The 24,727-nt window shown below is 39.8% G+C and overlaps 3 protein-coding genes across 3 annotated transcripts in view; all 3 read left to right on the forward strand.

The window, feature by feature from the left end:
- LOC115371805 (ryanodine receptor 1-like) overlaps nucleotides 1-2,781 on the forward strand; it is a 59,931-nt gene extending 57,150 nt beyond the window's left edge. Inside the window, exons 101-105 of the mRNA XM_030069353.1 lie at nucleotides 44-200; nucleotides 1,325-1,389; nucleotides 1,499-1,599; nucleotides 1,716-1,767; nucleotides 1,866-2,781. Of these exons, the coding sequence (XP_029925213.1) occupies nucleotides 44-200; nucleotides 1,325-1,389; nucleotides 1,499-1,599; nucleotides 1,716-1,767; nucleotides 1,866-1,961 (471 nt within the window). The 3' untranslated portion in view covers nucleotides 1,962-2,781. The remainder of the gene's footprint in view (nucleotides 1-43; nucleotides 201-1,324; nucleotides 1,390-1,498; nucleotides 1,600-1,715; nucleotides 1,768-1,865) is intronic.
- A 1,377-nt stretch (nucleotides 2,782-4,158) lies between these two features.
- On the forward strand, nucleotides 4,159-8,640 carry LOC115371802 (uncharacterized). Its single transcript, XM_030069350.1, has 5 exons — nucleotides 4,159-4,291; nucleotides 5,631-5,889; nucleotides 6,430-6,463; nucleotides 6,904-7,072; nucleotides 7,285-8,640. Exons 1-5 carry the CDS (start codon nucleotides 4,249-4,251, stop codon nucleotides 7,629-7,631), a joined length of 852 nt encoding a protein of 283 aa, XP_029925210.1. The 5' UTR covers nucleotides 4,159-4,248; the 3' UTR covers nucleotides 7,632-8,640.
- A 3,843-nt stretch (nucleotides 8,641-12,483) lies between these two features.
- sms (spermine synthase) lies at nucleotides 12,484-24,596 on the forward strand. The gene is made up of 11 exons (XM_030069348.1): nucleotides 12,484-12,689; nucleotides 17,447-17,567; nucleotides 18,224-18,311; nucleotides 18,426-18,490; nucleotides 18,612-18,787; nucleotides 20,100-20,254; nucleotides 20,959-21,048; nucleotides 22,451-22,565; nucleotides 22,791-22,870; nucleotides 23,248-23,363; nucleotides 23,681-24,596. The coding sequence occupies exons 1-11, from the start codon at nucleotides 12,644-12,646 to the stop codon at nucleotides 23,709-23,711; spliced, it is 1,083 nt and encodes a 360-aa protein (XP_029925208.1). The 5' UTR covers nucleotides 12,484-12,643; the 3' UTR covers nucleotides 23,712-24,596.
- The last annotated feature ends 131 nt before the right edge of the window (nucleotides 24,597-24,727 follow it).

Below are 24,727 nucleotides of genomic sequence, written 5' to 3' on the forward strand. Positions count from 1 at the left end.
TATTTTACCAAGTTTCTTCTACTTCTCTTCCCACTTTACTCAGTGTTACCTGTTCCATATGTACGTGGGAGTGCGGGCTGGCGGTGGCATAGGCGATGAGATTGAAGATCCTGCCGGTGATGAATATGAGCTTTACCGAGTCGTCTTTGACATCACTTTCTTCTTCTTTGTCATTGTCATTCTGCTGGCCATTATTCAGGGTAAGGCAACTGGGCATATATACTGAAGGTACAGTCCAAATCATTGGCATTGAGAACTGATAATTAATAATTATGGCTTATTGCTTGCAAGAGAAGGAGATATGGAGATATGGACTTAGATTCCAGACCAATAGGCATCTTGATCATTTCAATAGCAACTATGAGAATTATTTGGGTTGTTCCATGATTTCCTAAGGCAAACCACCACAAATAACCTCCCACAAATATTAGCAGGAAAGGTCCACTTCCTACAGTTTGTACCAGCAGGCCAACCTCAAGAAATAGTGGCTACAACAGACTATGCTGCAAAAAATAGTGGCTACAACACTCTGGCCAGACTTGGTCCTGTGGTCTCCAACAGCAAAGCTGGCTTATGTTGTGGAGCCGACAGTACCATGGGAAGATGGGGTTGAAGAGGCTTACGAGAGGAAGAAAAACAAATATTCTGACCTGGCAGCTGAAGCATCCCAGAACGGCTGGAAGACCATCATCTTCCCAGTAGAAGTGGGATACAGGTGATTCGTTGCAACATCTACATCTGTTGAGGAAAATGGGGGTGAGGGGTCACTCCCTTCAACAATCTGTCAAGACCGTGTCAAGTGCTGTCGAAAGAAGCAGCAACTGGCTCTGGATCAAACGAAACAACAACAACTGGGCACCAAGATAAAGACAAATGGTATGCGGCCAGGCGTACACCTGGCTCAGGGAGAGGGATGCCCGTGCCATGCAGAGTCCATCGGGGGACATGGAGGGTATGGCATGGAGGGAGGTGTACCTGGGACGCTGGGTACACCGTTGAGCCCTCTGGAGACATCGTGGGCTTCAATCAACGAAATGTCGATGCCCACCTGATGACCCCAATGATATTACTACCCTCCCTTTCACCACTCCACACCGACTGCTACCTTCAAGAGTTACCCACTTACCAAAGATTGAAACATCTAGTTCTATTAGCTTTACTGAATAAAATAATCAACAAAGTGAATGCTAATCTGTTTTGGCAAATATTGCTGACTAACTTCACCAAATAACTACATCAGTTTGAGTGGACAATCTCAAAATGTTTGACCACTAGCCTGCAAATATGCTTAGCAGTTTGACAATTTACATGTTGTTGTGTACAGGTCTGATCATTGATGCTTTTGGAGAACTTAGAGACCAACAAGAACAAGTCAAGGAAGATATGGAGGTAGGGTAATAGTTGTTTGTTTTTTTTATCCCTGCACTTTGGACTGCAAGTTGTCTACCAGTACGTACAACATGACCTAATCCTCCGTATATTCATTGGCTTTGTGCAGACAAAATGCTTCATATGTGGCATTGGAAGTGACTACTTTGATACGACACCACATGGCTTCGAGACGCACACCTTCGATGAACACAACCTGGCCAATTACATGTCAGTTTGCTTTCTCTGTTCTCTTGTCTGTGTACGTGTATGTGTGCATACCCTGTACCCAAATGCTGAATGTGTGAGTACAAATGAGCAAATATTAACCTGAGTGTCATTTTCAGGTTCTTCCTAATGTACCTCATAAACAAAGATGAAACGGAGCACACTGGACAGGTCAGTTATTTAGTTGTTAGTTGCATTTATTAATAGTATTCCTAAATGGTGACAACCCAGTTTGTGTTGAATTCGTATCAATCCTATGTTCCTCTTAGGAGTCGTATGTGTGGAAGATGTACCAGGAGCGATGCTGGGACTTCTTCCCTGCTGGAGACTGTTTCAGGAAGCAATATGAGGATCAACTTTCCTAGCTGAGCCGTGGCTTACAGATGGGGATGGAAAAAGCCAAGTAGTGGCCTGCTACTTCATTGCTAGAAAAAAGAAATCTCTATTGATTTTTGAAATTGAAAAATGCAAAATTAATTTCTCAAGTAGGCCTATAATTCAAGGAAAAATCCAGCCTAAAACACATGAAAAATCAGCCATTTTAAATTGGGTACTGATTATTTGCATGCTGTTTTATTGTTGTAGGGTGTAATTCCATTTTGCACAGAGAGCAGCTGCAGCTACAGTGGAGTTTAATAGGAGAAAGAAGTGAGCTCTCCTTCTATGCTGAATTTCCCCCTGCATGTTTGTTTAACATTAATGTGTTTTATACTAAATTTCCCAGAAACTGGTAATTTACATGATACAATAAATGTGATTACAATCAAACATTTATTTTACCATTAGCAGAGTCAAGAGCTCTGACATATTTTTATATCATATTATGAAGAAGTTGAGCCTTTCTCACTCAACTCAGAACACAGGAACCAGCAAGCAACATGTTTTTCTCTCCTTTATAGCTTTAATTTTCTGTCTGTTGAGGTAAAAGGACAAAACCACTGTTTTTGTGAGAATATCATAGCACAAGTAACTGTGCAACAACACCAGTTACATCAGCTTTAACATACATAACCCAATGTACTCACATGTTAGTCATGTATAATTGTGACACTTGGCCTTTCTCTTTTTTACATAATCAATAATTTCATGCAGATGCATTCATTGTATTTATTAAATTCCCTTTGAATGCTATGGTTATGAAATTGCTTTGGATCTGCCATATTTCTGCCATAGAATGAACAGGCACCTCACTGTGATGTTTCTCCAAAAAAACGTTTTCTCTTCTGTTTAGTTTTCTTTGAATAGTCAAGCTTATGTGTTTGCTTTTAAATTATTTAATTATTTTGATTTTATTCAATGTTCTTCTATACAGATTTAAGCCTTTGAGCACCGTAACTAATATGCGGTATGTTCTGTATGAAAATAAACTTTAATGTTGATTTGACTGATTGATTTGATCTGGTATTCATTTGCATTACATCTCTTATGTTTGTCTATCACACTATAATAATGTAAGTTGATTCCAGTATGTGGTAAATCAGGGGTTGCCGTACTTCAAACGGTCTGGTTTAGGGTCAAATATTACAAATTTCTGCCAGAGGGTTTTAGCTTTGAAGCCAGTGGGCCAAGGACTTCAGTATCAGTCTGAGCCCTAAAAGGATAGAGGGGCTTGGGGGCAAAGAGGGTGACATCAGATTTGGTATCATTGAGCTGGAAGTCGGCAGACATCTAACTTCTGATGTCTGCTGAGCAATTATAAAAGTTTTAAGCTGGTTTTGTCATTACGTTTGATTGGTAAAGTTGCATGTAATTGGCATAGAAATGGAACTGAATGTTGTGCTTGCATACGGAGTCACACAGGGAGCATGTAGAGGGAGAAAAGGATGGGACCTAAAATCGAACCGTGGGGGACGCCAAAGCAGGATGACACTTATGAAGGGAGACCTACTGCACACCCACCTAAAGCTTTGATAAGGTGTTAGAGTTAAAAAAAAAAAAAAAAGCACTGAAATAGAGAAGGAACATGCTCACATTTAAATCAACACAGCTTACAAAATGTTTGCCAATAAATATTAACCATGATTTGAATTGTGTGGATGTTACTCTCTCAATTTTACATGCTGTTTTGAAAAGTTAGTGGTGGGTTATCAAGGTTAGGGAGTGTACCACATTTGCAAGTTTAATAAATCTTTTCAAAGATACTGTATTTTCAGTTTCATATAGGTTCAATTTCATATAGGTTGAGCCAATCCAATACATGTTGGCTTTTGTTAAAAGGATACAATGATTAACTGTGACCAGACATTAGCCTGTGACAGTTCATACAGCACAAGATAGTCATGGAATGGACAGCATACAGTAGCCATGTAATGTCACAAGACCCTAAATTACATAGATCAGGATACAAACTGACCTACTGTTGTCTAAAATGTTTTAAGAGCTCATAGAGATTTTCTAGTCCTTAATGGTGATAAACAAACTTCTTAGCCACCAACACCCCACGCACATTACAGTGGTTTGTGTACAACTACATCTCATTTCAACCTGGTTTCATACCAAGCCGCTAAACTGTTGCTGTGTGGAACATCCCAGCTAAATGGGGATTAAGCCGAAGCATTAAAACACACATTCAGCCTCGTGCGCTTTGCAGCACTCCTGTCTTCATCTCACTCCAGCTGCGTGAGCTGTGTTTCTTGGACACAGGCTACGAACATGAACATCTCAGGGATACACCATGGGACACTCCGCATGTATGGTGAGTTATTCTTCTGCTTAATTAAATATTTTTTCATATCTGATGTGACATTTTGTGACCATAAATGATTCTGTCTCTTTTTACTAGTTACACAATAGGTTTGTATTCTCTAATAGTATGTATCATTGTTTCATTTCCAATGTTGAAACATATTTTGGACAGCCTTCTAATTTATTTTTTTCCTGTTACAAATGTTTCATATTAGGTTTTAGTTTATTTAGTTTCAGTTTAAGTGGCAGTATTTTTAATTGGATTTTTGATGATGGGGGATACCTTCAATAAGATGGCAAGTGCATTTTGTGCATAGAGTTGCCAGTGTTTGTCCAAATTCATGTAGCCTTAAAAGCAACAGCGCATAGCCATGTAGCGATGCTGATAGTTGTGGGAGAGTTAGTTTCTTTCCCAGAAAAGATAAGCACCATTTATGGTTGTAAATTGAGTTATGAGTAATCCTGAGGCTTTTGCTTTTAAAATAATTGTATTTTTGAAAAAATCATCAGTGCTTTTAAAATATTTGCTGAGTTACTTTGTTTTTGTTTGTGTGTGTGTGTGTGTTTGTGGTTTTTTTTTTTTTTGTTTTTTTTTTTTGTTTTTGTTTTTTTCACCAAAATGGATATAGGACATTTTGGAATGAAGTGTGCACAAATGCTGAGCCCACGGGTTATTACTGAAAGTGTGTCAAATCCTGATTTTAAAAAAAAAGGAGTGGTCCAAATTCCTGCCACAAGTTGTAGTGATAATGAGTAAAAATAAATAAATAAATAAATAGATAGATTAGTAGACCAGACTAAATGCCAGCTGTCAGTAATGTTCCAACCTTTTTCACCACTTAACTGGAATGGTGAAGCAGTAAATGAAATACAGACTGTGCTGGGCAGAGCAGACCAGCTCTATAGTCTATTATGTCACTGTATTACAATTCTGCAACGTTCTCATATCAACCACATGCATGTTTGTTAGATGTGCATATATAGGAAGAGTGGATCCAGATGTGTGGATTGTGATTATGTTCATGTGCACACTGGTAAACATCTGATTGGTCTAGCACTGCATGCACAGCCTCTTGATCCTCCAACCATCTGACTCCCTCTAATCAGAGGGGATGATAGAATGACAGAGTGTTCATGCTATAATCCAGTGGCACACTGCTCCCATCACTATCATGATCATTGTGATTTAATCCCGTCAACATGCTCAGGGTGTTTAGCATTTATTATTTGAAATGTTGTATTTGTCTCAACATCATGGCAATGTTTCCAGCAAGCTCTGTTTTGTTGTCCAATTTTGTGCCATTTCCACTAATCTCCCAGCACACTTCCTGTCCACCTCTCTTATCCAGGAGGATTTATTTTCAAACAGTGGAAGAAGAGGTTTCTCCAGCTAACAGCTGAGGGCAGTCTCCTGGTGTGCCATGACGCACTGTCTCCTCCTGACCAAATGGTGATGTTGCACAGCACCTGTGAAACAATTGTAGAAGGCAAAGAGATCCTAGATCTGCCCAAGTTACCGTCTGGTGGACGCAGGGATTGCTGTTTCGCCCTGATCCTGATTCAGGATAAATACCTGCTGCTGCTGGCTGACACTCCTGCAGACTGCAGGTCTGGTGGACTTTGAATTGCTGGAATTATGATTTGTCATGCTGTCCAAGAATTTCTCGCAAATAATCAATTTTCTGACTTCATTCCACTGAAATCATTCATAAACTCATTTGTCCATCCCTCTGCCATTTATCTCAAAAGACAAGCCCTATCTGTCCTCAGTTTTTGACTCTTGAATACAATAACATTATATCTAACCATCTATCTAAATCTCTGTCTCACTCTGTCTCTGTCTCTCTCTCTCTCTCTCTCTCTCTCTCTCTCTCTCTCTCTCTCTCTCTCTCTCTCTCTCTCTCTCTCTCTCTGTCTCTCTCACACACACACACACACATACACACACACACACAACCCATCGCTCTCCTCTCACAGGCTAATTCAGTATATTGTAGGGGGAGGTGTGTAGGGAGTGAGCGTTAACAAGTCTTCATGCCTCCAAAGCAAAAATATTGAATGTTCAATTCCCCCAACTTACCATCGTTATATAGATGCACTTGTATGATTCTGATGGAAGTAGTAACATAATAATTTCTGTCTTCACAGTCAATGGCTGAATATCCTGAAAAAAACAAAAGAGGTGAGTCATACACCATATTTCCTATGGAAATTATACTTACAGAGTGAAGTTGGAGTTATTGTGCCACACTTTAACGGTCTCCGTAAGAACACAAAATAACTTCTTAGGCTGCCCGATCTTACTCTTGTATTATCTACTTCTTGTTTTTGAAGATGAATTGATTGGAATGATTTTTCAGTGTTAGAGTTTTCAGTGTTAAGTTGTCTCTTGGAAAATGGATACAGTATTTACAAATACACATTGGTTTTTAAACTCAAATAACTCTTTGCATATTTACATTTATTTGCATGAGACCAGGAATGTGGGAAAAGATAACTGATGGATTTGAAATGCTTTTACTCATGATGATTACTTTACCACAAAATACTTGTGCAGCCACAATAAATGTTCTTTCTTGAGCACAGACATTTCCTATATTCCTTAACTTTTTTTTTTCTTAGAGTGTCTCATCCCCTCTGCATTCTTGTAAGCGTCATCAGATCCCAACCCCACGCATCGCTCTCAAAGATCTGGCACCAGAACAAATCGCAGACAAGGGCCTACCAACTCCACCTGTCAGTGATGCAGAGTCGTCGTCTCCAGGGCTTGATGGCTCACGCAGGGAGAAAGGTGGGTTGAGGGTGTGTGTTTCTTTCTTTGAAGAGGTGTCTGTGTATGACTGTATTAAGCAAAAAGTTAATGTGCAAACCAAAATAAATGTGCAGCTTAGCGAAAGGAGAACTTTTTTGCTCCAAGCATCACTCTCTTCATTTATTCCTCAATTGAAGTGTCATAATAACACATACCATTCACATTTTATTTCACACCACCCACTCCAACAGACAGGAAATCTCCAAATGCAAAGCAGAGCAAAGGAAGTATACATTCAGCGGGGTGTCTGCGCCATGGCACTGCCAATAACGCCCAGGCAGTGAGGGCAGTTTATCTGCTGATGGGAGGGGCTGCGGCTTCCTCTGCTATGGGTTACCTGGGAGCATGTGCTCCCTCTAATCTGGAGGCCAAGGCTGCCGACCTGCCACCAAACACAGATTTCTCTGACATGGCACCAGCAGGAGTGCATCACGCAGGCAGCCACGCGCTTGACTCGCCTCACTTCCACAGCTTTGACTTTGAAGTGGCGGACTCGGCGGACTTTGATGCCTTTGACTGTGGTGGATTTTCTTTCTAGTAACAAGTGGCAGCTGTGGGGGAGGGCAGAGTTACTTAAATTGCAGTCCAATACTGAATCTGTTAATGGATGTTTCAGTGAAGGCTTTGGGGGGTTTAATTCCAAATTCTGTAAATCCTCCAAGGAAAAAATGCTGATTGAAGTTTAGTCAGCATTTCCCATGACATTTCACACACATGACATTCCCAAAGGCCAGTCAGCCTATTGCATAGCCAAAGGTCTTAAGATTAATCATAACTTTGGCAATAACCAATATTGTGCTTTACCTTCCACATTATCATTTTGTAAGAATATGTCATTTTTTATTTCCTCTTGCAATCAAACTCCTCCCACTTGTATATGGATTATTAGTCAATGTGAAATAAATTATAGCACACTGAGAGCATTATCAATGATTATGAACATGGCACAGTTTTGTCAGAATATATAATGAATATATTTCCGTGTTTTGATACTGCTATGAGGCATATATATTCACTAGTATGATCTGTGATGTGTGTTTGTTTGGATAACTGTACTGTGGATGTTAATGAGACATTTGGGGAAATTAAACAAAATCCATCTCCTACTTACCCATTTTTACATATCATGGTATGAAGATGCTTATGTTTGTTTTGAGAACTGGCTTCAAATCCCACATGTACCTAAATAATTTATCCCAGTATGTGCTCAAGCACACTGAAGCAGTATTCATCCTATAACTGAAATCCCCATGTATCGAAGTGACCAGATAACGGCTATGATTGTATGTAAAAGTGATTTTTTTCCTTTATCAAAGTGAATACTCTGTGAAACCTGCTGTTACAGACTCAAGCATTTTGGATGATCTTATATCATTTAGCTAGATTTGTCCCTGAGGCATATTGTAGCAAGTGGATGAATGTTTTGTAGATTTTTTTTTTTTTTTTTTTTTTTTTTTATTTTAGACCTACTTTTTACTGTTAATATGATTATAATGCACCTCTGCCTCATAATGCACTCTGATTAAAGTATTCCTCTTGTCAAACTTGATGTGGTTTCATTATGTTTGATCCAATTCAGTGACTTGTGTGAAGACTGTTTTTCTGCTTATTTTGAATCTTAAAAAATAGTAATAATAAAACTAATAATGCAATGTACTGTTATCTCAAAAGCGGCTGTACTCATCATCCATTTATTCACAAGTTCCTTACCTAATGCCTCTCATTACCTGCTACCATAATATTTGTTTTCCTATGTTTCATTTAATTTTTCAGATTCTGAAAAGCTGTGGCATGTTTGTGACAATGTAAGTCATCTGCACTGGTGGCTGTGATTCTGTGTCGTAACGTCATAACTCAGGAGTAAACAATACAGATATTTTACATTTCATGTAAAAGTATAAACAGAATAATGTGTTTGTATGTCTATTTGTCCCTTTGATGATTTTTTTTTACACTCAGATATAAATCAAGCTGGAAATAAACCCAAGCCAATAAATCAGCCTCATATAAAAGTGTTTTAATCAGTTTGTTACCATGGTGCTAGGTTACTGTATGGGAAACATATACACAGAAACCAAACACCCATTCAAGAACTAATTATAAGCAGTGTGCTGCAGTCTGACTACTACTAGTAGTAGTGCTAGTAGTACTCAACCCCTAAACACTATCATTCTGCATAAATGTCACAATTACAAGCCAGCTTCACAATCTAAATGGGAAAAAACAGATGCCTGACCCCTAAAGTGAAACTGATCCAAACCCTATGAAATATCTTTTAGACCATAATGTGACACCCCCACCCACCCACCCACAAAGATGCAATATGAAGGAGAGAAGTGACAGGGTGGAGGAAAGCTGGTTATTTTTGCCAGTTAATTTGCTACTTTGTTATCAAAAACACATGCCTGCTATTGATAAAGTGGCCCTACTATCTCAATCATGACACAAACACAATATACAGCTGACACCCAGTGCACAATAAGCTATCAGCTATTAAACTGATGCTGCTGCGTAGACTTGTATTTTCTAAACTCTATAACAGTACAAGTTAGAAAAAAGGATGACCGTCTTCCTGGTATTCCCCATGGAAGAAAATTCAGTTCAAATTCAATTCAATTTGGCACTTTTCCAGTAGGGAAAATATCTTACCTGACTCTGCAGCTGAACTGTCAGCTGATTGGTTAAGTGCAAACTGAAGTGCAGGTTTGGGTATAAAGCAGCTGGCTAATGAATAAGACATGAGCTCAGCTAAAAACATGATGCAAGAAATTTTGGGGGAGTTTTGGCCAATTTCAATCTCGAGATTATAGTCTACATTTAGTTAGGGTTCGTCTTTTTATTCAGTGTTTTATTTGGGTTAAATAATGGTCTAATTGAAATTCTCGATCAAGTAAATTATAGCATTCTAGTTTATTTACTGATTTGAGTTGTCTTCTAGTTCACTATATTTGTTTTCTTTTACTTGTAAGTTGGGAATATCCTTTCCTTATTTGTTCCATCCCAGGTTTTTTTTTTCTATCTTTTCTAATAACTCTCTCTCTCTCTCTCTCTCTCTCTCTCTCTCTCTCTCACACACACACACACACACACACACACACACATACACACACACACACACACACACACACACACACACACACACACACACATACACACACACACGCACACACATATACATATCATCAGGTCACATCATCTTGTGACCTGATGATATGTACTCTGCTGGTACTCTGCTGCTCTTAGGCATATCTGTTTCATAATCATCATGCTCTTGTGCATTCATCTGCGTTGACAACCTTGTCTGGATTCCAAACAAATCATTGGTCTATGTTTGCTACACTTGGGTGCATCTTCCTCTAGTGCCTTTCATTTTAAATCTTTTCTTCAGCCACTCTTTCCTCTTTTTAGTGACCGGTTTATTTACATCTGACCTCTCTGCATGCACAATTCTAAACCAATCACATTCTAAAAGTCCTTCAGACAAGTCAGGCTTAATTAACATTTTCTGAGCATTTGAGATATGATCAGATATGGTTGCACACTTTATTTAAATAGATGACTTGATGTGTTCAAAATATTTAATACCGTGAAAAAACAAGCTGAGGTGGAGGACAAAAAACAATGTATCTTAGAGAAGCCTGAAACACAAAGACAGTGTAAGGAGAGGGGCCAGGAACAGCAGGGCACCTGAATTGTAAACAGCGCTTGGTCTGTTAAAACACAGGCAAACCAAGCTTTTGACAAATTCAAAGCACACTTGCAGGTCATACTGCACCTTGCATGCCTGTCATACTCTGTAATTAGGCCTCTCCTAGGCTGCTGCCAGTTTGTTTGAACCTGTTTGCACATGTTCCACTGATGCCTCTCTTTTCGCCTGTTTTTTCCTGCTCCCCTGTACGCTTTATGTTTTTATGTCCGACCTCAGTACTTAGGCCTGCTTTGACACCCCTAAAACTAATTAGATCATTTGTTGACCCATTAACTCCAACCTCCTCACACCCATCATCATCATCAACAACGTGCATTGTGTTATGAGGGGTAAGATACAGTGAGACACCTGATGAGAAATCACAAGTAGCTGATGGTGGTTGATGATGATGAACATAACATAGATTTAGATTCTTGGCTGGTCACACAATATTAGCTATAATTCATGTCTTTCACACTTTCACACAGCCTAAACCTCATTTAGATTCGTTTTTATTTCTCTCTTAATATTTAAAATTCACACACACAAGCAGTAGTCTCATTTTACAGTTAACACGATTAATTTAATGGTTTTGTATATCAAGGTACTTCTAAAAGATAAAATACAAAAAACAAAAACAAAAACAAAAACAAACAAACAAACAAACAAAAAAAAAAACCACTACATTTAATACAAGCCTTTGCACGCACAGACCACATGTTGTTTCCTCTATTCATTTAGCAGTGTGGCATGCAGCAATTGCAATTACCCTAAGAATATTACCATATCTATCTATCTATCTATCTATCTATCTATAATTCGCTTTGTCAAGCGTCTAAAACTGTTATGCAGTTCAAATATTTTGGAAGCTACAAAGGACATTTTAAAACCTAAATTGGATTAATTTAAACCATGGGCAGACAGGAGACAAAACTATGATCAGCGCTGCAGGTACCACAATATAGACTGCAGTCGTGTTTATAGACAGACACAGCTGTAGTCTGTGTTGCAGAACAGCCACAGGAGGGACATTCCTTGTAAAGTAATAAACGGTCTGCTATCACATGTCATGTCTCCCCGTGTTTCGTCTGATTTTAATTATCTTGTTTTTTTGTTGTTGTCGTCGTTTTTTCTCCCCGGCGTTTCGAGATAGCATTAATGTAAATCGTTATAAATAAAATGGCACCATATCCGGGGATTGGGGCAGTGACGCTGCCCACAACCTTGTAAGCATCGCGATCCTTGCCAAAAGAGTGGCAGTATCACCAAAGATGACAATAACGACAGGATATGAATCCGCACTTCCGGACTATACATGCGTGTAGTCCGGAGAGACTGCAGCACAAGTGCACCCCGATGCATATGACACGAGATGCAGTGAAACGTCTTAATCGATAGTTGTAGGAAATATTCCAAACGATAATGAATTATAAGTACTACCAAATCAATTACTCAATAAACCGATGTAAGATGGGACACCTCAGAGACGCATAAAGCATCGGATCCAGTTTCTTACAACCCATATTTATGTTTTAAAAACCATCCAAGATTTTAAACATGTCGTATTCAGAGTGAATTTGCCGTTTTTCCAAATGAATTGCACCTTTTCTGCAGGTAAAGCGAGCGCGGTTTGTTCCGCTCAACCCGACTCGAGTGGGTATGACCGACAGCTTGGGATTTCCCTCTTGTGTCACTTTTGACTCTCTCTTGTATGAGACCGCACACTCCCCCCTCAAGCAAGCTAGCTTTTCTCTGAGCTGCAAGTTGGAAGTGGAAGGACCTTGCCCCCTTCGCCTCTGCAGACAAGTACTATTTTCTCGCCGGCTGCCTTCCCCAGGCATGGCTGATGGTTGCAGTCAGACATGGCATTGCGACATTATACTCTCGACTTCAACCTCTCTGCGGCAGGTAAGATGCGCATGAATCCACGGTGCTCTGTATTTAATACAATGTGCTCAGAGCCACTGCAGCATAGTGGAGTGCTAGCCTGCTAACATCGCTAGCTTATGTTAACCTGCTCCTTTGCCCAGACCCAAACAGGACAGATAGGAACCGGCACCTAATAATGATAACGTTACACAAATTTGGGTGAAGCAAAGCACGACCTGAGATATTTTTGACAAGTAGCAGATTAGGGACTAGTTTGGCAAGGTTGACAAACCGGCACGCGAGCTATTTAACCTCAGCGCCTAGGCTTGACCTTTTCATTTCACATCAGGTACCCTGTTAATAGTAAGTTAGCGCTAGCATGGACTTTCTGGTTCACACATCTCAGGGTATGCAGGTTTACTGAACGAGACTTCCACTTTTAATATCCGCTTGGTTGTGTAATTCTAACAAACGCACCACAGATGTGAACTGTCCTTAATTTGTATCTGTATAAGAATGTATTACACTGACTTGGCTTCCTTGCAAACGTTTATTATTGGTGAATAGCACACCCGTTCTTTGAAACATACCGGTTTTGTACAACAACAGAAGCTCACCGTGAAATTATCGAGTAGTTACTTAAGCGCTTTCTGTAATTCACTTATCATACTAAGAGCAGCCCACCACATGGTAATGTCTTTTCACAATTAGTGTAACATTTTCTGGAAATTCCCCATGCATTTGAAGGGGGAAAGCATAGCGAGAGAAATCCCTAACTTAATACCTTTTAAATTTCATGATATTAGGGATGCGGAATATCGGTATCGGTCTATAGTAGCCTTGTTTGACTGACAACAACTATCGGCCAATAATGTGTCTTCCACTGATGGCAGCGGCTGATAACTATCCGCACGTTTGTCCCGAGGCGTCGAGACCAACGGTGTCCCGTGGACGGAAAAAAATGTGTTTGCGATTGAAGAGGATATTTTGTGGGAAACCTTCAGGGCAAAAGTTGATTATATGCTTGGCATGGCAATATATCTTATTCTCTTGAATATTCATTAATATGTGCTTGCTTTGAAAAGGCAGCACATCTTATTCTCTTGCATATCTCTCCTTCTTCTGTTTCTTCTTCTTCTTCCTCATCTTTTTACAGGTATCAGTATTATTATTAGTAGTATTGATGTTGTTGTTATGGACTTTTTTTTTTTCTTGCACTAATCTCCACCCACAATTTTTGCACCACCCATCCATTGACACACATCATACACGAAAAATGTGTGGCTTGGCTGTGAGAAGTGTTGTACTACTTTTCTAGGTAATGTTTGCAATGCCAATGCATTTTGCTGTTTAGAAATGAATGGGCAAAGTTTTGCAAAGCTGTACATTGTGCAGATTTCAAATCAAACAAAGCTTGTGCATCTCGTTTTGGAAGAGTGGGGTATCACTTTTTGAAGCTGGTGTTAAACATGAGTTTTGGGGTGCACACTAATGGTGGAATGCGTGGAGCGGCAGCTAGAGAGAAGAGGACCCCTCCCTCTGACACAGGCAGGGCCAGAGACACACACACAGCTCCATAACTCCCCTTTTCTGTCTGAGTGACCCCTTGTACTACTACATCCCAGCAACCACGCTGAACACCATAGCAACAGCCTAGTAACCCCCTAACAACCACCTAACACACCCTAGCAACCATTTAGCAACACTCTAGCAACCATCACCTACACTATAGCAACAGCCTAGCAACACTCTATCACCTAGAGCACCATAGAAACTACCCAGCAACCAGCCAAAACAACTTAAGAACAGCCTAACAACCACCCAGAACACCTTAGCAACCATGATCAACACTATAGCAATCTCCTAGCAACACCATAGAAACTGCACAGCAACCACCTAGTAACTACCCAGCACCCAAGCAACGAACCAGCAACCACCCTGAACACCATAGCTACCACCTAGCATTCACTTAGCAACCAATGTAAACACCTTAGCAACCACATAGCTAACCCCTAGCAGCTAACCAGAGCACCCTAGCAACTGCTGAGGAGCCTCCTAGCAACCACCTTGGCAACAGTAGCAACCGTTTAGCAGCTTGGAATTGCAAAAAGAGTGGTAGTTCAGTGCATGGCATTGCAAAATGTTTTTAGGTCAGAGACTAGACTTAAATAAGCTACATTTTTTGAAGGGGAAATTTGTGGGAGTAGCTAGTTCTATAGCGGGCTAAAAAGGCTTCTGAAACATTCTTTTTCAGAAGAAGAATCTTTGCCATGTGCTTCACAAATCTGTATGATTGAATTTGTGCTCATCCAGTGACGGTCTAGAAGACTTAAAGACAGTTAAGTTAAAAAAAAAAAAAAGTTGGATCAGGAAACGGCTATCAGAATATGCAAATTCTACCTGGGCTGCCAACATCTCTTATTTACAGTACACACTTGAAAGCATTCATTTAGCATGCTTTGTCATGTTACAGCAATGTGTTTGGCAAGTTTTGGTTGTTTGGAACTAAGAAATTGCAAATGAATCCCTTTGATTACAGGCAAAATTCTGGTTTTACTGGAATGGCAAATCTTGGAAGTTTGTTCCTTGGGAATCAGAATGACTCAAAGTATTTGAAACAACGTAGAAGAAGCTCAAATACAGTAGAAACTGAAGTTTGTTTGTTTGTTTTTTTTCCTTTCTGAAGAGAAACATTTTCTGAGTCTACTACCTGCCTGTGGTATTGCCTTGTCAGATTAGAATCTCAAATGGCAAACATGTCTTACCACCTGGTTATCCTGCTTTAGATAGCAGAAACGCGCTTCTTCCTGGGGATGCAGTGATATGTTTTTGGTGGCAGATACTGATAGACAGTACCTTGTATCAATAATGGTCAAAATTGACATTGATACTGATTTTTGTAAGAGTGACTGTACAAGTGCTTGTGTACAACATAGTAAGATGCCCATCTTAAAATAAAAGACCTAAAGGGTAGCCAAGGTGTGCTGCACCTTTCCGTGTTCATCCTATAGCAGAGTGGAAAGTTATCTGACCTGCCCCAAAACATGACTGAACAACCCGTGGAGGAGTTGGGGCAGTGGTTGGGGCAGAACACACCAAATGCTTCTGCCCCCAGGACTCATGGCAGCAGAGACAGAATTCCCCTACAAACAGATATGCTCTTGCATGCAAATTGCAATTAGTGAAACATGAAAACATGGGCTTGGCTGCCATTGGAAACCAAACAGATCTTTACACCATGGAGGGTAGTGCACAAAGCGTTTTTATGCAGAAAATACTTTAAAAAAAAAAAAAAAAAAAAAAGAATTTGTCACAATTTTGTTTATTTTAAGCAGTCATTAAATACGGCTTGTACAACAACCTGCAATTTAAAAAGAAAAAAAAAAGTTACTTTGTGCTGAATTCCCCTTTAAAACAAGGTTTTGAAGTCTAGCAAAAGCGCCTCTTCTGTCATTAATTATGTGCTATTTTGAGTGGGCTGTGATGCCATGCAAATGAGGCTCTGATCATCGAGGCACTGGCTGTCCCAGTGGGTGGATGACATGGGAGGGTGCAGTAGCATGAAGTTGCTGAACCAAAATGTCAGTGACACCTCACATTTGCTCAGATTGCCTCCCATATGACGTCACAAAAGGTACCATGCAGAGGCCGTCTCACTTCACTTTTTCTCATTTATTAGTTTGAAGGATGACCCAAGAATATGTGTGCATGAAAGGAAACTTCAAAATGAAGTGGCTTAAAATGGCTCAGTCAACCAGACTGGGAAATAATGTGAAGGTCTTGTATACTTAACCAGCTTCACTGATGATTGATTCAAAAGAATTCATTGTGAGGTACTATGGGCTAGTAGGCTGCCCTTCCACATAAAGCACAAATCAACCTGTTACTCATCATCAGTCTATTAGCCTACTACATAACTGATTAAAAAAATCTAAGCATTACTGTACTTGGTGTCCCTCAGGGATTGATACTTGGTATCGTGATACTTGGATACTTGTTCTATCTAAATCTGTGACTAACAGTTTGGAAGTCATTGGTCAAAACAACCCTGTTTGTTACAGCTACCGATGGCCGATGACTACAGCTTACATTAAAAGTGGGTTAAAAGTGAAATGTCAAGTTTGGCTACTGTAGCTAGTATGATAAAAACTAAGGATAATAATCAGAACAGCTGTAATAGGGTTCTAGCATTTCCAGTGCTTCCCCCTTAGAAAGATTACATTTCTATCACGCTAACATTGACAGCTGTGTTGTCAGTTGCAGCCCCTTCAAATACTCAAATTGCAAGCATTGTGCAAAGCTGTTGGGCTGCTTTATGGTGTGATCCCGTGTCCTTCCACAGTCTGTGCTTCCATGCTATCTGTGCCTCACTGACATACGTGAATGTAGAGACCTTTTATATGGTCTCTACATTCAGCGGAGAAACTAAATCAATGATTTGGGATTTGAACGGGTGTCAGTACTATTCAAATAAACTACCTTGATTGGGTCCAGTTCTACAAAATCCTGTATTTTGTTAAAAATGCTTCGCATTGCAGTGTGCAAAAGAATATAAATATGTGTAACTGCATGGGTGTGCCCAGATTTAATTTATACAGTTCATAGTTTCAGTTTAGGTCATAAAGTCTTGGCATTGACTTGTTAGCCCTAAGCAAAGGAGCAGTCAAATTTAATAATTAATCTGGCTAAAATTACAATAAACATATTTTGGGACCATTTTATTTAATACAGAGAAGTGGGATGGGGTGCTGATTTTGTCATTTACTATGTTTTCACTCTGTCCTCTCTCATTCTAGCTGACTGTCCTTCGACAGTTCGTGGGCTACAATCCATATTTCAGGAGCAGGAAATGACAGAGACTGTCCATGACACAGAGGGACATGGATACCTTGCTACTTTTGTTGGCAAGAAGGGCAGGTAAGAGTAAAATCTGTTGATGTCCCATGTAGAGTAAATGATCTCATTAGATTTTTAGAACACCTTGCTGAATCCTAGGGATGTCACAAGGATTTATACCGCACAAAACTATACCAGTCTATATTGAGTCAGTACCAACATTTTGAAAATGGTACAAATACCAGTGTTTTTACAACGCCAGTAGTAAAAGCCACAGAGGTGCAGGAAGCTTCTTCTTCAGGATTTTTAGACATTGCAGCCTGGTAAAGGCTTGTCCCAAACACACACAGCTAATTGTGTTTCCATATACCCATCAACCTAGAGACTCAAATATTTTTGTCTATTTAAGTATTTTAAAACTTTTAAATATGTTTGTAAACATCTAGGTTGCATGTCCCATCTCTGTGAAACTTGATGTATAGTGTTAATGAGAAATACTAATTAAAAAAAAAAAACAGTATCTCAATAAGGCTCAATTAATGACAAGGTGTAACTCCAAGCCACATGGTTGAAATGAGCAAATGAAATTGCAGCAGTGACCGGAGCATCTCAAAAACAGGGTATCAACGAAAGCACACATTGCATTTACTGTAGTATGTATATGTGACGGACCTAAAATTTGCTATGACATTGATTCTCTTGCTTGCTGTCCTTTGATTTCTCTCTTCATCACTCAGGTTTGTTATTCTACGTGTGCACTCCCGTGGGTTGGTCACCATTGACCTGCAGTGCTATGAAGAGGATAACACTGCACAAATAGACAATGTAAGCGATGAAGGAAGCATTATATTTTACTAAGAGTAGATTATGTAGATGACGCAGCCTGGTCAGCGCTTGACAAATGTTCTTGGTGTTAAAGAATTAACTGTCTCTCCACAGCTTTTAGATGCACTGGAAAAGAAGTTAGAAAATCTGTTACAAGGCAGTATTACACGCATCAAAAGGTAATTATCTATAGAGGTGTATCTTTGCTCATGTTGCCAAAATATGATCTCAATAGCTCACGCAGCCTGTGTGATGCAAAAGCACTGGTAACACTGTACTGTTCACCATTTCACCCTTAAGGCTCCCAGCTCTCACCCGAGGTGGGCAGGTTGACCGATACTGGCCCACCACTGACGACAGACTGATCGAGTACGACATAGACCGGGTCGTGTATGATGAAGATTCTGCATACCAAAACATAAAAATTTTGCACTCTCAGCAGTATGGGAATATTCTAGTCCTCGATGGAGATGTTAGTAAGTGCACACACTGGAATACATCATTTTGTCATCTCACGTTAAAGCCACAAACCATCGACAATCAAGAAACAAGTTTTATTGTTTTAAGTTCAGTTGTGGCTTCTAATGTAGTCAGCTAAAATCTTTTATTGTTCTCGACCGTATGCAGAGGGATCCAAGAGTCTTCTCTGTTGCCACATCAACTAACTAAGTTAGCAATTAACAGATCCACAGATCAAGACCTGATCAGTATTTAGCAAACACTAAACAGGGCTTCGCAATTTGCATTGTTTTGCCATTTGTTACCTTTGCTAGATAATTTGTTGTTAGATAATAAACCGAGTGCAGCCCTTGATAATGTGCGTCTGATATGTGACAATGCACATTGCCAAATTTTTGCACTGTCAATCATTGTAACTCGATTAATTGTTTCACCCCTAATTTTGTATGAAAAAGGTATGAATCGTTATTGTGTGTGCATATTTTCCTGCTTTTTTTTCTTTTTCGGGTCGCCTGCCTACATGACAATGAAGGCCCAATCCTTGTTGCAGCTGCCTGGGTTTGATTGTGGGCCACAGTAGCGGTTTTTGACATGGGCGAACTTGGGGGCGGCACGAGCACTAAAAAAAAACATCAGCGCTATTCTATTATTTATGCAGCTTCAGGCGCCCCTGCTTGCTGAAAAGGTGCCGTGTACGGCATGGCCGGCTCTGGGAGGGGCGCCGCTAGTGGCAGGAGGGAGGCCGTTAACGCTCGTTACCATCTGGGAGATTGTCACATCATATATATGATGTGACGACAATTTGAAAAAACTGAAATATATTTCAGTTCCAGTGTTACTGAGATAGAAATAGAAATTAATTTGTATCAGTTGTAAATAATGCCTTCTTGAATGAGAAATATCAGCTGAGTGGGAAAAAGTGTATTAGTATTTGAAGAAGTACAAACAGTTCTTTGCAAGGGACCCAGACTTTTAGAACCAAGTGTATCTTGTCCAATAAAATAACACAGGAAGCACACAATGTACAGTTTGATGGATTTTATCACTCAGTAACTCTTCTTTTCAAAAATAAAGTTAATGTCTGACTCATAGGGAAATGTCTTGTGATGAATTGAGTTGAGTAACCTTAAAAATAGTTCCAAGTGAAAAAACAAACATACAATGGCAAGTTCATTGTGTTTTCTGGTAGATTACACATAAATTAGTGTAGTCCACTCCACTACTTTATTATACAGTTGTTCTTTTTTTTATTAGAATTGATGTTTAATCTTTAAATGCTCAGAGGTGCCTGTCTGAAAATTATATCTCAAAGTTGTGTTTCCTTCACAGACCTGGCAGAGAGTGATCTGGCCTACACCCACGCCATCATGGGCAGTGGAAAAGAGAATTATGCTGGAAAGGAAGTGCTGATATTAGGAGGTGGTGATGGAGGAATCCTTGCTGAGGTGGTTAAACTCAAGCCAAAGATGATCACCATGGTGGAGATATCCTTTTAAAGCTCTGTACCGCTGAACTTTCTCATCACATGCACCCACTAAAGGCTGAATTATGCTTCCGTGTAGAAAGAGCGTACGGAGGTTGTGCGAAGCTTACGGGGGTTGTGCGACCGCCGCAGAGCCTTGTCGCGCGCCTGCCAAAAATTGTAACTACGCGGACCCTACGCAGCCCCACAAGAGCTGTGATTGGTCCGCCGAAGTACATCATTTCCGGCATTTTGTTGCGACCGGCATCACATCCTGTTGTTGTGCCGGCCGGCAGCGCCATTTTTAAAACAACTGTTGTGTCTCGACTCGTCGGTTGTGTTTGAAAACTTTGGAGAATGCTGGATCTCGCGGAAGAACGCCTGGCCGAGGAGGTGCGCAAGTACCCGCACCTATATGACTCGTCCTCTCGCCATTATAAAGACGTACAGAAGAGCAGCGACCATACGTCACAGGGTCTACGTTGGTGGACGGAGAATTGCTCAGTGTGTTTCGCAGAGATATGTTGGACACACACGCGCTGCGTAGGAAATGCGTGCTTCGCATAACCTCCGTACGCTCTTCCTACGTGGAAGCATAATTCAGCCTTAACTGTTTTCCTTGCCTGCAATTTTATTGTTTTTTGTTTTGTTTTGTTTTGTTTTGTTTTGTTTTAAATTTTGCTGTTCATCTGAACTTGACACATCATTCCTTGACAAAATGTGTACATTGACCAAATGGTGATAGATGTCTGCAGAATGCACATGAGGAAGACATGTGGCAATATCCTAGACAACCTGAAGGGAGACTGTTACCAAGTGAGCACTCAACTTGCATATTCAAATGAGAGGAAATAATATATAACAGCAAAGCAAATTAACTATTCAGAAAGAACGAGTGGAATCATAACCCTGAATTTTCCAACTCATTCAAAGTAATGTTAACTGAAGGGTGACAAAGTTGTATATATGTGCCAGTCTCATGTACATCATGACGTAGGAGTGCCCTACAGTGTTTAAACATGCATTATAATTTAGAAACATATAAGCAATAACTAGGTTTTTCAAATGGATAGTGGCCCCTGAAACACTATGTTCATGGACGATGATCCCTGCTGGGCCGGGCTGCAGTTGTGCGTGTTTTGAGGCATGAGAAGTTTCTCAGTTATTCAAGGAGAGTTGAGTCGATGGCAGCTGGACTTCTTCATAGACTCTTGAAGACATTTTACCTCTCATCCAAGAAGCCTCTACAGTTCTAGCTTTTTGAATGAGAAGCAAAACGTCCGCTAACAAGTCCATTTGCCCTCGTCGCAGCTCTCCTTGGGCAGGACATGTGGAGGGAAACAGAAATCAGCTTGTGCTGTTATTGTGCTAGTTAGCTAGCTTGCTAATTAGCAAGTTAGGTACCCAGAGAAAGCAGAAGCCCTTTGAGAAGTTCCAACTTCTCAACAAGCGTATTTTTGATATGTGTAACAAATTTCAGATTCAGAGTGGCGTGAAAATGAAGGGCAGATGCTGGCCACATCGTTCCACAATTGTGAGGCTGCCAGTTTACATGTTTGGAAGACTGCTACCTCCCTCTGGTCAGAAAGAGTTGTTTCGTCTCACACAGGCACAGGATGTGTGCATGTTGTCCATTGGCTGTAAGGAGTGAAACAACTTTGATTATTTACCCGATCAATAGCAGCATCAATACTGGCCGACGTGCTGCTGGTGGAAAAGAGGGTGTGCCGACTCAGAATCTGCTTTTTAAAGGGACATCAGTGTCACATTTTGGGGCCAGTTCTCTGATAATCCCTTAATACCTGTTTTTTGTTGTTGTTGTTGTTGTTGTTGTTTTTGTTTTGTTTTCACAACAGTTCCAGCCCTATGAATTATGACAAATTCATTGTCATACTCAGGCAAATAGTTGCCAGCATGGGAGTGTGAATACCAGTACCCAAGCGTGGAAAAACTGTGCTCCTGTTTGCTAGAAAGAATTAACAATTTGGTGACCATTAATAGATTTCCAGATGGTTTTGTTTTCTGATTTAAAATTTATAGACAAATTCAAGACAATACCTGCAGAATGTGCCGGTGTAAAATCATTCACACTCAGTTTACTCAGTTTGGCATTGGTGGCTGTTCACGTGTGCAGATTTACTGAGGGAAGCAGTATAGTCCAAGATCAAATGAAGTTTGAAGTTGACTGGCTTCTGTTTGTCTCTGCCATCCCTTTCAGATATTAATTGAAGACTGTGTCCCTGTGCTGAAGAAGTATGTCCAGGAGGGGAGGACGTTTGATTACGTCATTAATGACTTAACTGCAGTCCCAATATCCACAGCACCAGAAGAAGGTTTGTGTCATGTGTAGCATCATCATTGGCGATGTTCAGGCATCGCCATTTTGTTGTTAATTTCTCTCAATTTGTGTATTTATTATAGTTTTATATTTATTGGACGCGTGTTTTTTTGTCTGTCTTAAATTGTCATACTGGAGTATTGTTCCTAATTTCGTTGTATTAGTCCAGTGACAATCAAGGCTTTGTACTCTATTCTATTCTGTTCTATTCCGACTCTAGACTCTACATGGGAATTCCTGCGTCTTATCTTGGATCTGTCAATCAAAGTACTGCATCAAAATGGAAAATACTTCACACAGGTGAGACTGTAGTAACTGATTATTATTATTATTATTATCATTATTATTATTATTATTATCATCATCATCATCATTATTATCACTGTAATTATTATCTCAGCATTCACTATCATATTACATGTATTAATTAATATGGAAATTATTTTTCTTATTTATTTATTTAATTCTCAAACACAAATGTGAACAATAGCAGTTGTTATAATTTATAATGCCGGTATCATCACGCTTTGTCATATTCTAAATTCGTCATTTTTAAATATTTTGTTGTCTCATGTTGACAATTCTTGAAAGACCGCCTAGCTCTCCATTTTCGACTTGTAAAATATTAAATAGTACGAGTGACATGTTTGTAATCCTTCTTTCTTGGTGGTTGTCAGGGTAACGGTGTGAATCAGACAGAGGCGCTAAGTCAGTATGAGGCGCAGCTGGGAAGGCTCTCCTGTCCCGTGGACTTCACCAAGGAGGTGGTGTGTGTGCCCTCCTACCTGGAGCTGTATCCTTTCAGAGCCTCTAAACCTGTGACACACTAGTGCACTGGTGCTAAACAATAAAAAAAACAGCACAGTGCCTGGTGATATGTGATGATGATTATGAGTGCTGCAACGATTACCAGAAGTAATTATGTTATAGATGAATTAAAGTTGATGATTGATGATTGGAAGAAGTGATGCTGTATGAACAAACACAGTCTCCTCTGGACATCTCTCTCAAAATGTTAAAATGTTGAACAGCCAATTAATCAGCTAACCCATCATTCAAGTACTAAGCAACAGTAATGTTTTGTTTACTTTCCTCAACGAGCTTCACAAGATGGGTTTTCTACACGGTGTGGAAGAAGTAAAAGCCTCCCTTTCTCTGCTTCAATCCCCGGCTGCTGGAATGTGAAGATCCTTCCCTTATCTGCAGTAGAGCTGAGGGGGGGTGGCTCTGTTTTATTAGTCCTGTGTTTAAGCCCCTGCGCTTGCTACTCTACAGAACCCTTTCCTCCTATTTTAGATGTTGGGTTTTACCATTATATATTGAAACTTACCAAGTTGTGTTTTTTTGTTAATCTTATTTTTGGTTGGTATTGTTGGTTTGCATGTGCTCTGAAGCAGGAATTGTAAAACTTTAAGGTGTCCCCGCACTGATTTGATACACTTGGATGTGGAGTAATACTCATTTTACAATAGGCATTTGTTCTGTTTTTTTTTTTGTTTTTTTTTTACTCTTTAAATCTGAGTCATATGCTGGCATTGTGTGACAGACAAATACTTATTGTCGGCCCATGTGAAACTGATTGTTTGCATTTCATCAACTCTGTTTCTGTAGCTGCCTGTTAAGTGTAATTTGATTCTTCCAGGATGTATCAAAGCAGTGTGACTCTCCCCAGCAACACTGAAGTGCTAAAGTCCAAATGTATTTTAAAAGGGAAAGTGATCCTTCTCCACAATGACGCCTTTGTGATCGTATTGGTTTTATGTGATGTTTTATTAGCACCTTTAGTTTCTCCTGCTGTGTTTTACTTATTGGGTTTTCTAAAATTGTAAGAAGTGCATGTAAAGGACAGAGAATGTTGATTGCATATACAGCACATTCATACCTTTGATCCACTATTGTCAGGCTTTGTTACATTTATTTATTCAGTATTGTTTCACCAAATGCTGTTCTGTCCCTATTGAGATTTGTGTTTCTTTTTCTTTGTTAAGCAGCCACATACAATTAAAGGGATTTGGGGGGAAAAGTGTCTTGCCTTGTCTTTTTTTTTTTTCCCTAAAAGGGAACTGAATTGGCAGCTCTAAAACTTTAGATCTAATTTCATTCATCCATCAATTTCCTCAGGTCAAGTTCTTCTGCATCACAGTCAAGATTTCTGAT

The sequence above is a fragment of the Myripristis murdjan genome, chromosome 14 (genome assembly GCF_902150065.1).
Source record: "Myripristis murdjan chromosome 14, fMyrMur1.1, whole genome shotgun sequence".
Classification (NCBI taxonomy): Eukaryota; Metazoa; Chordata; class Actinopteri; order Holocentriformes; family Holocentridae; genus Myripristis; species Myripristis murdjan.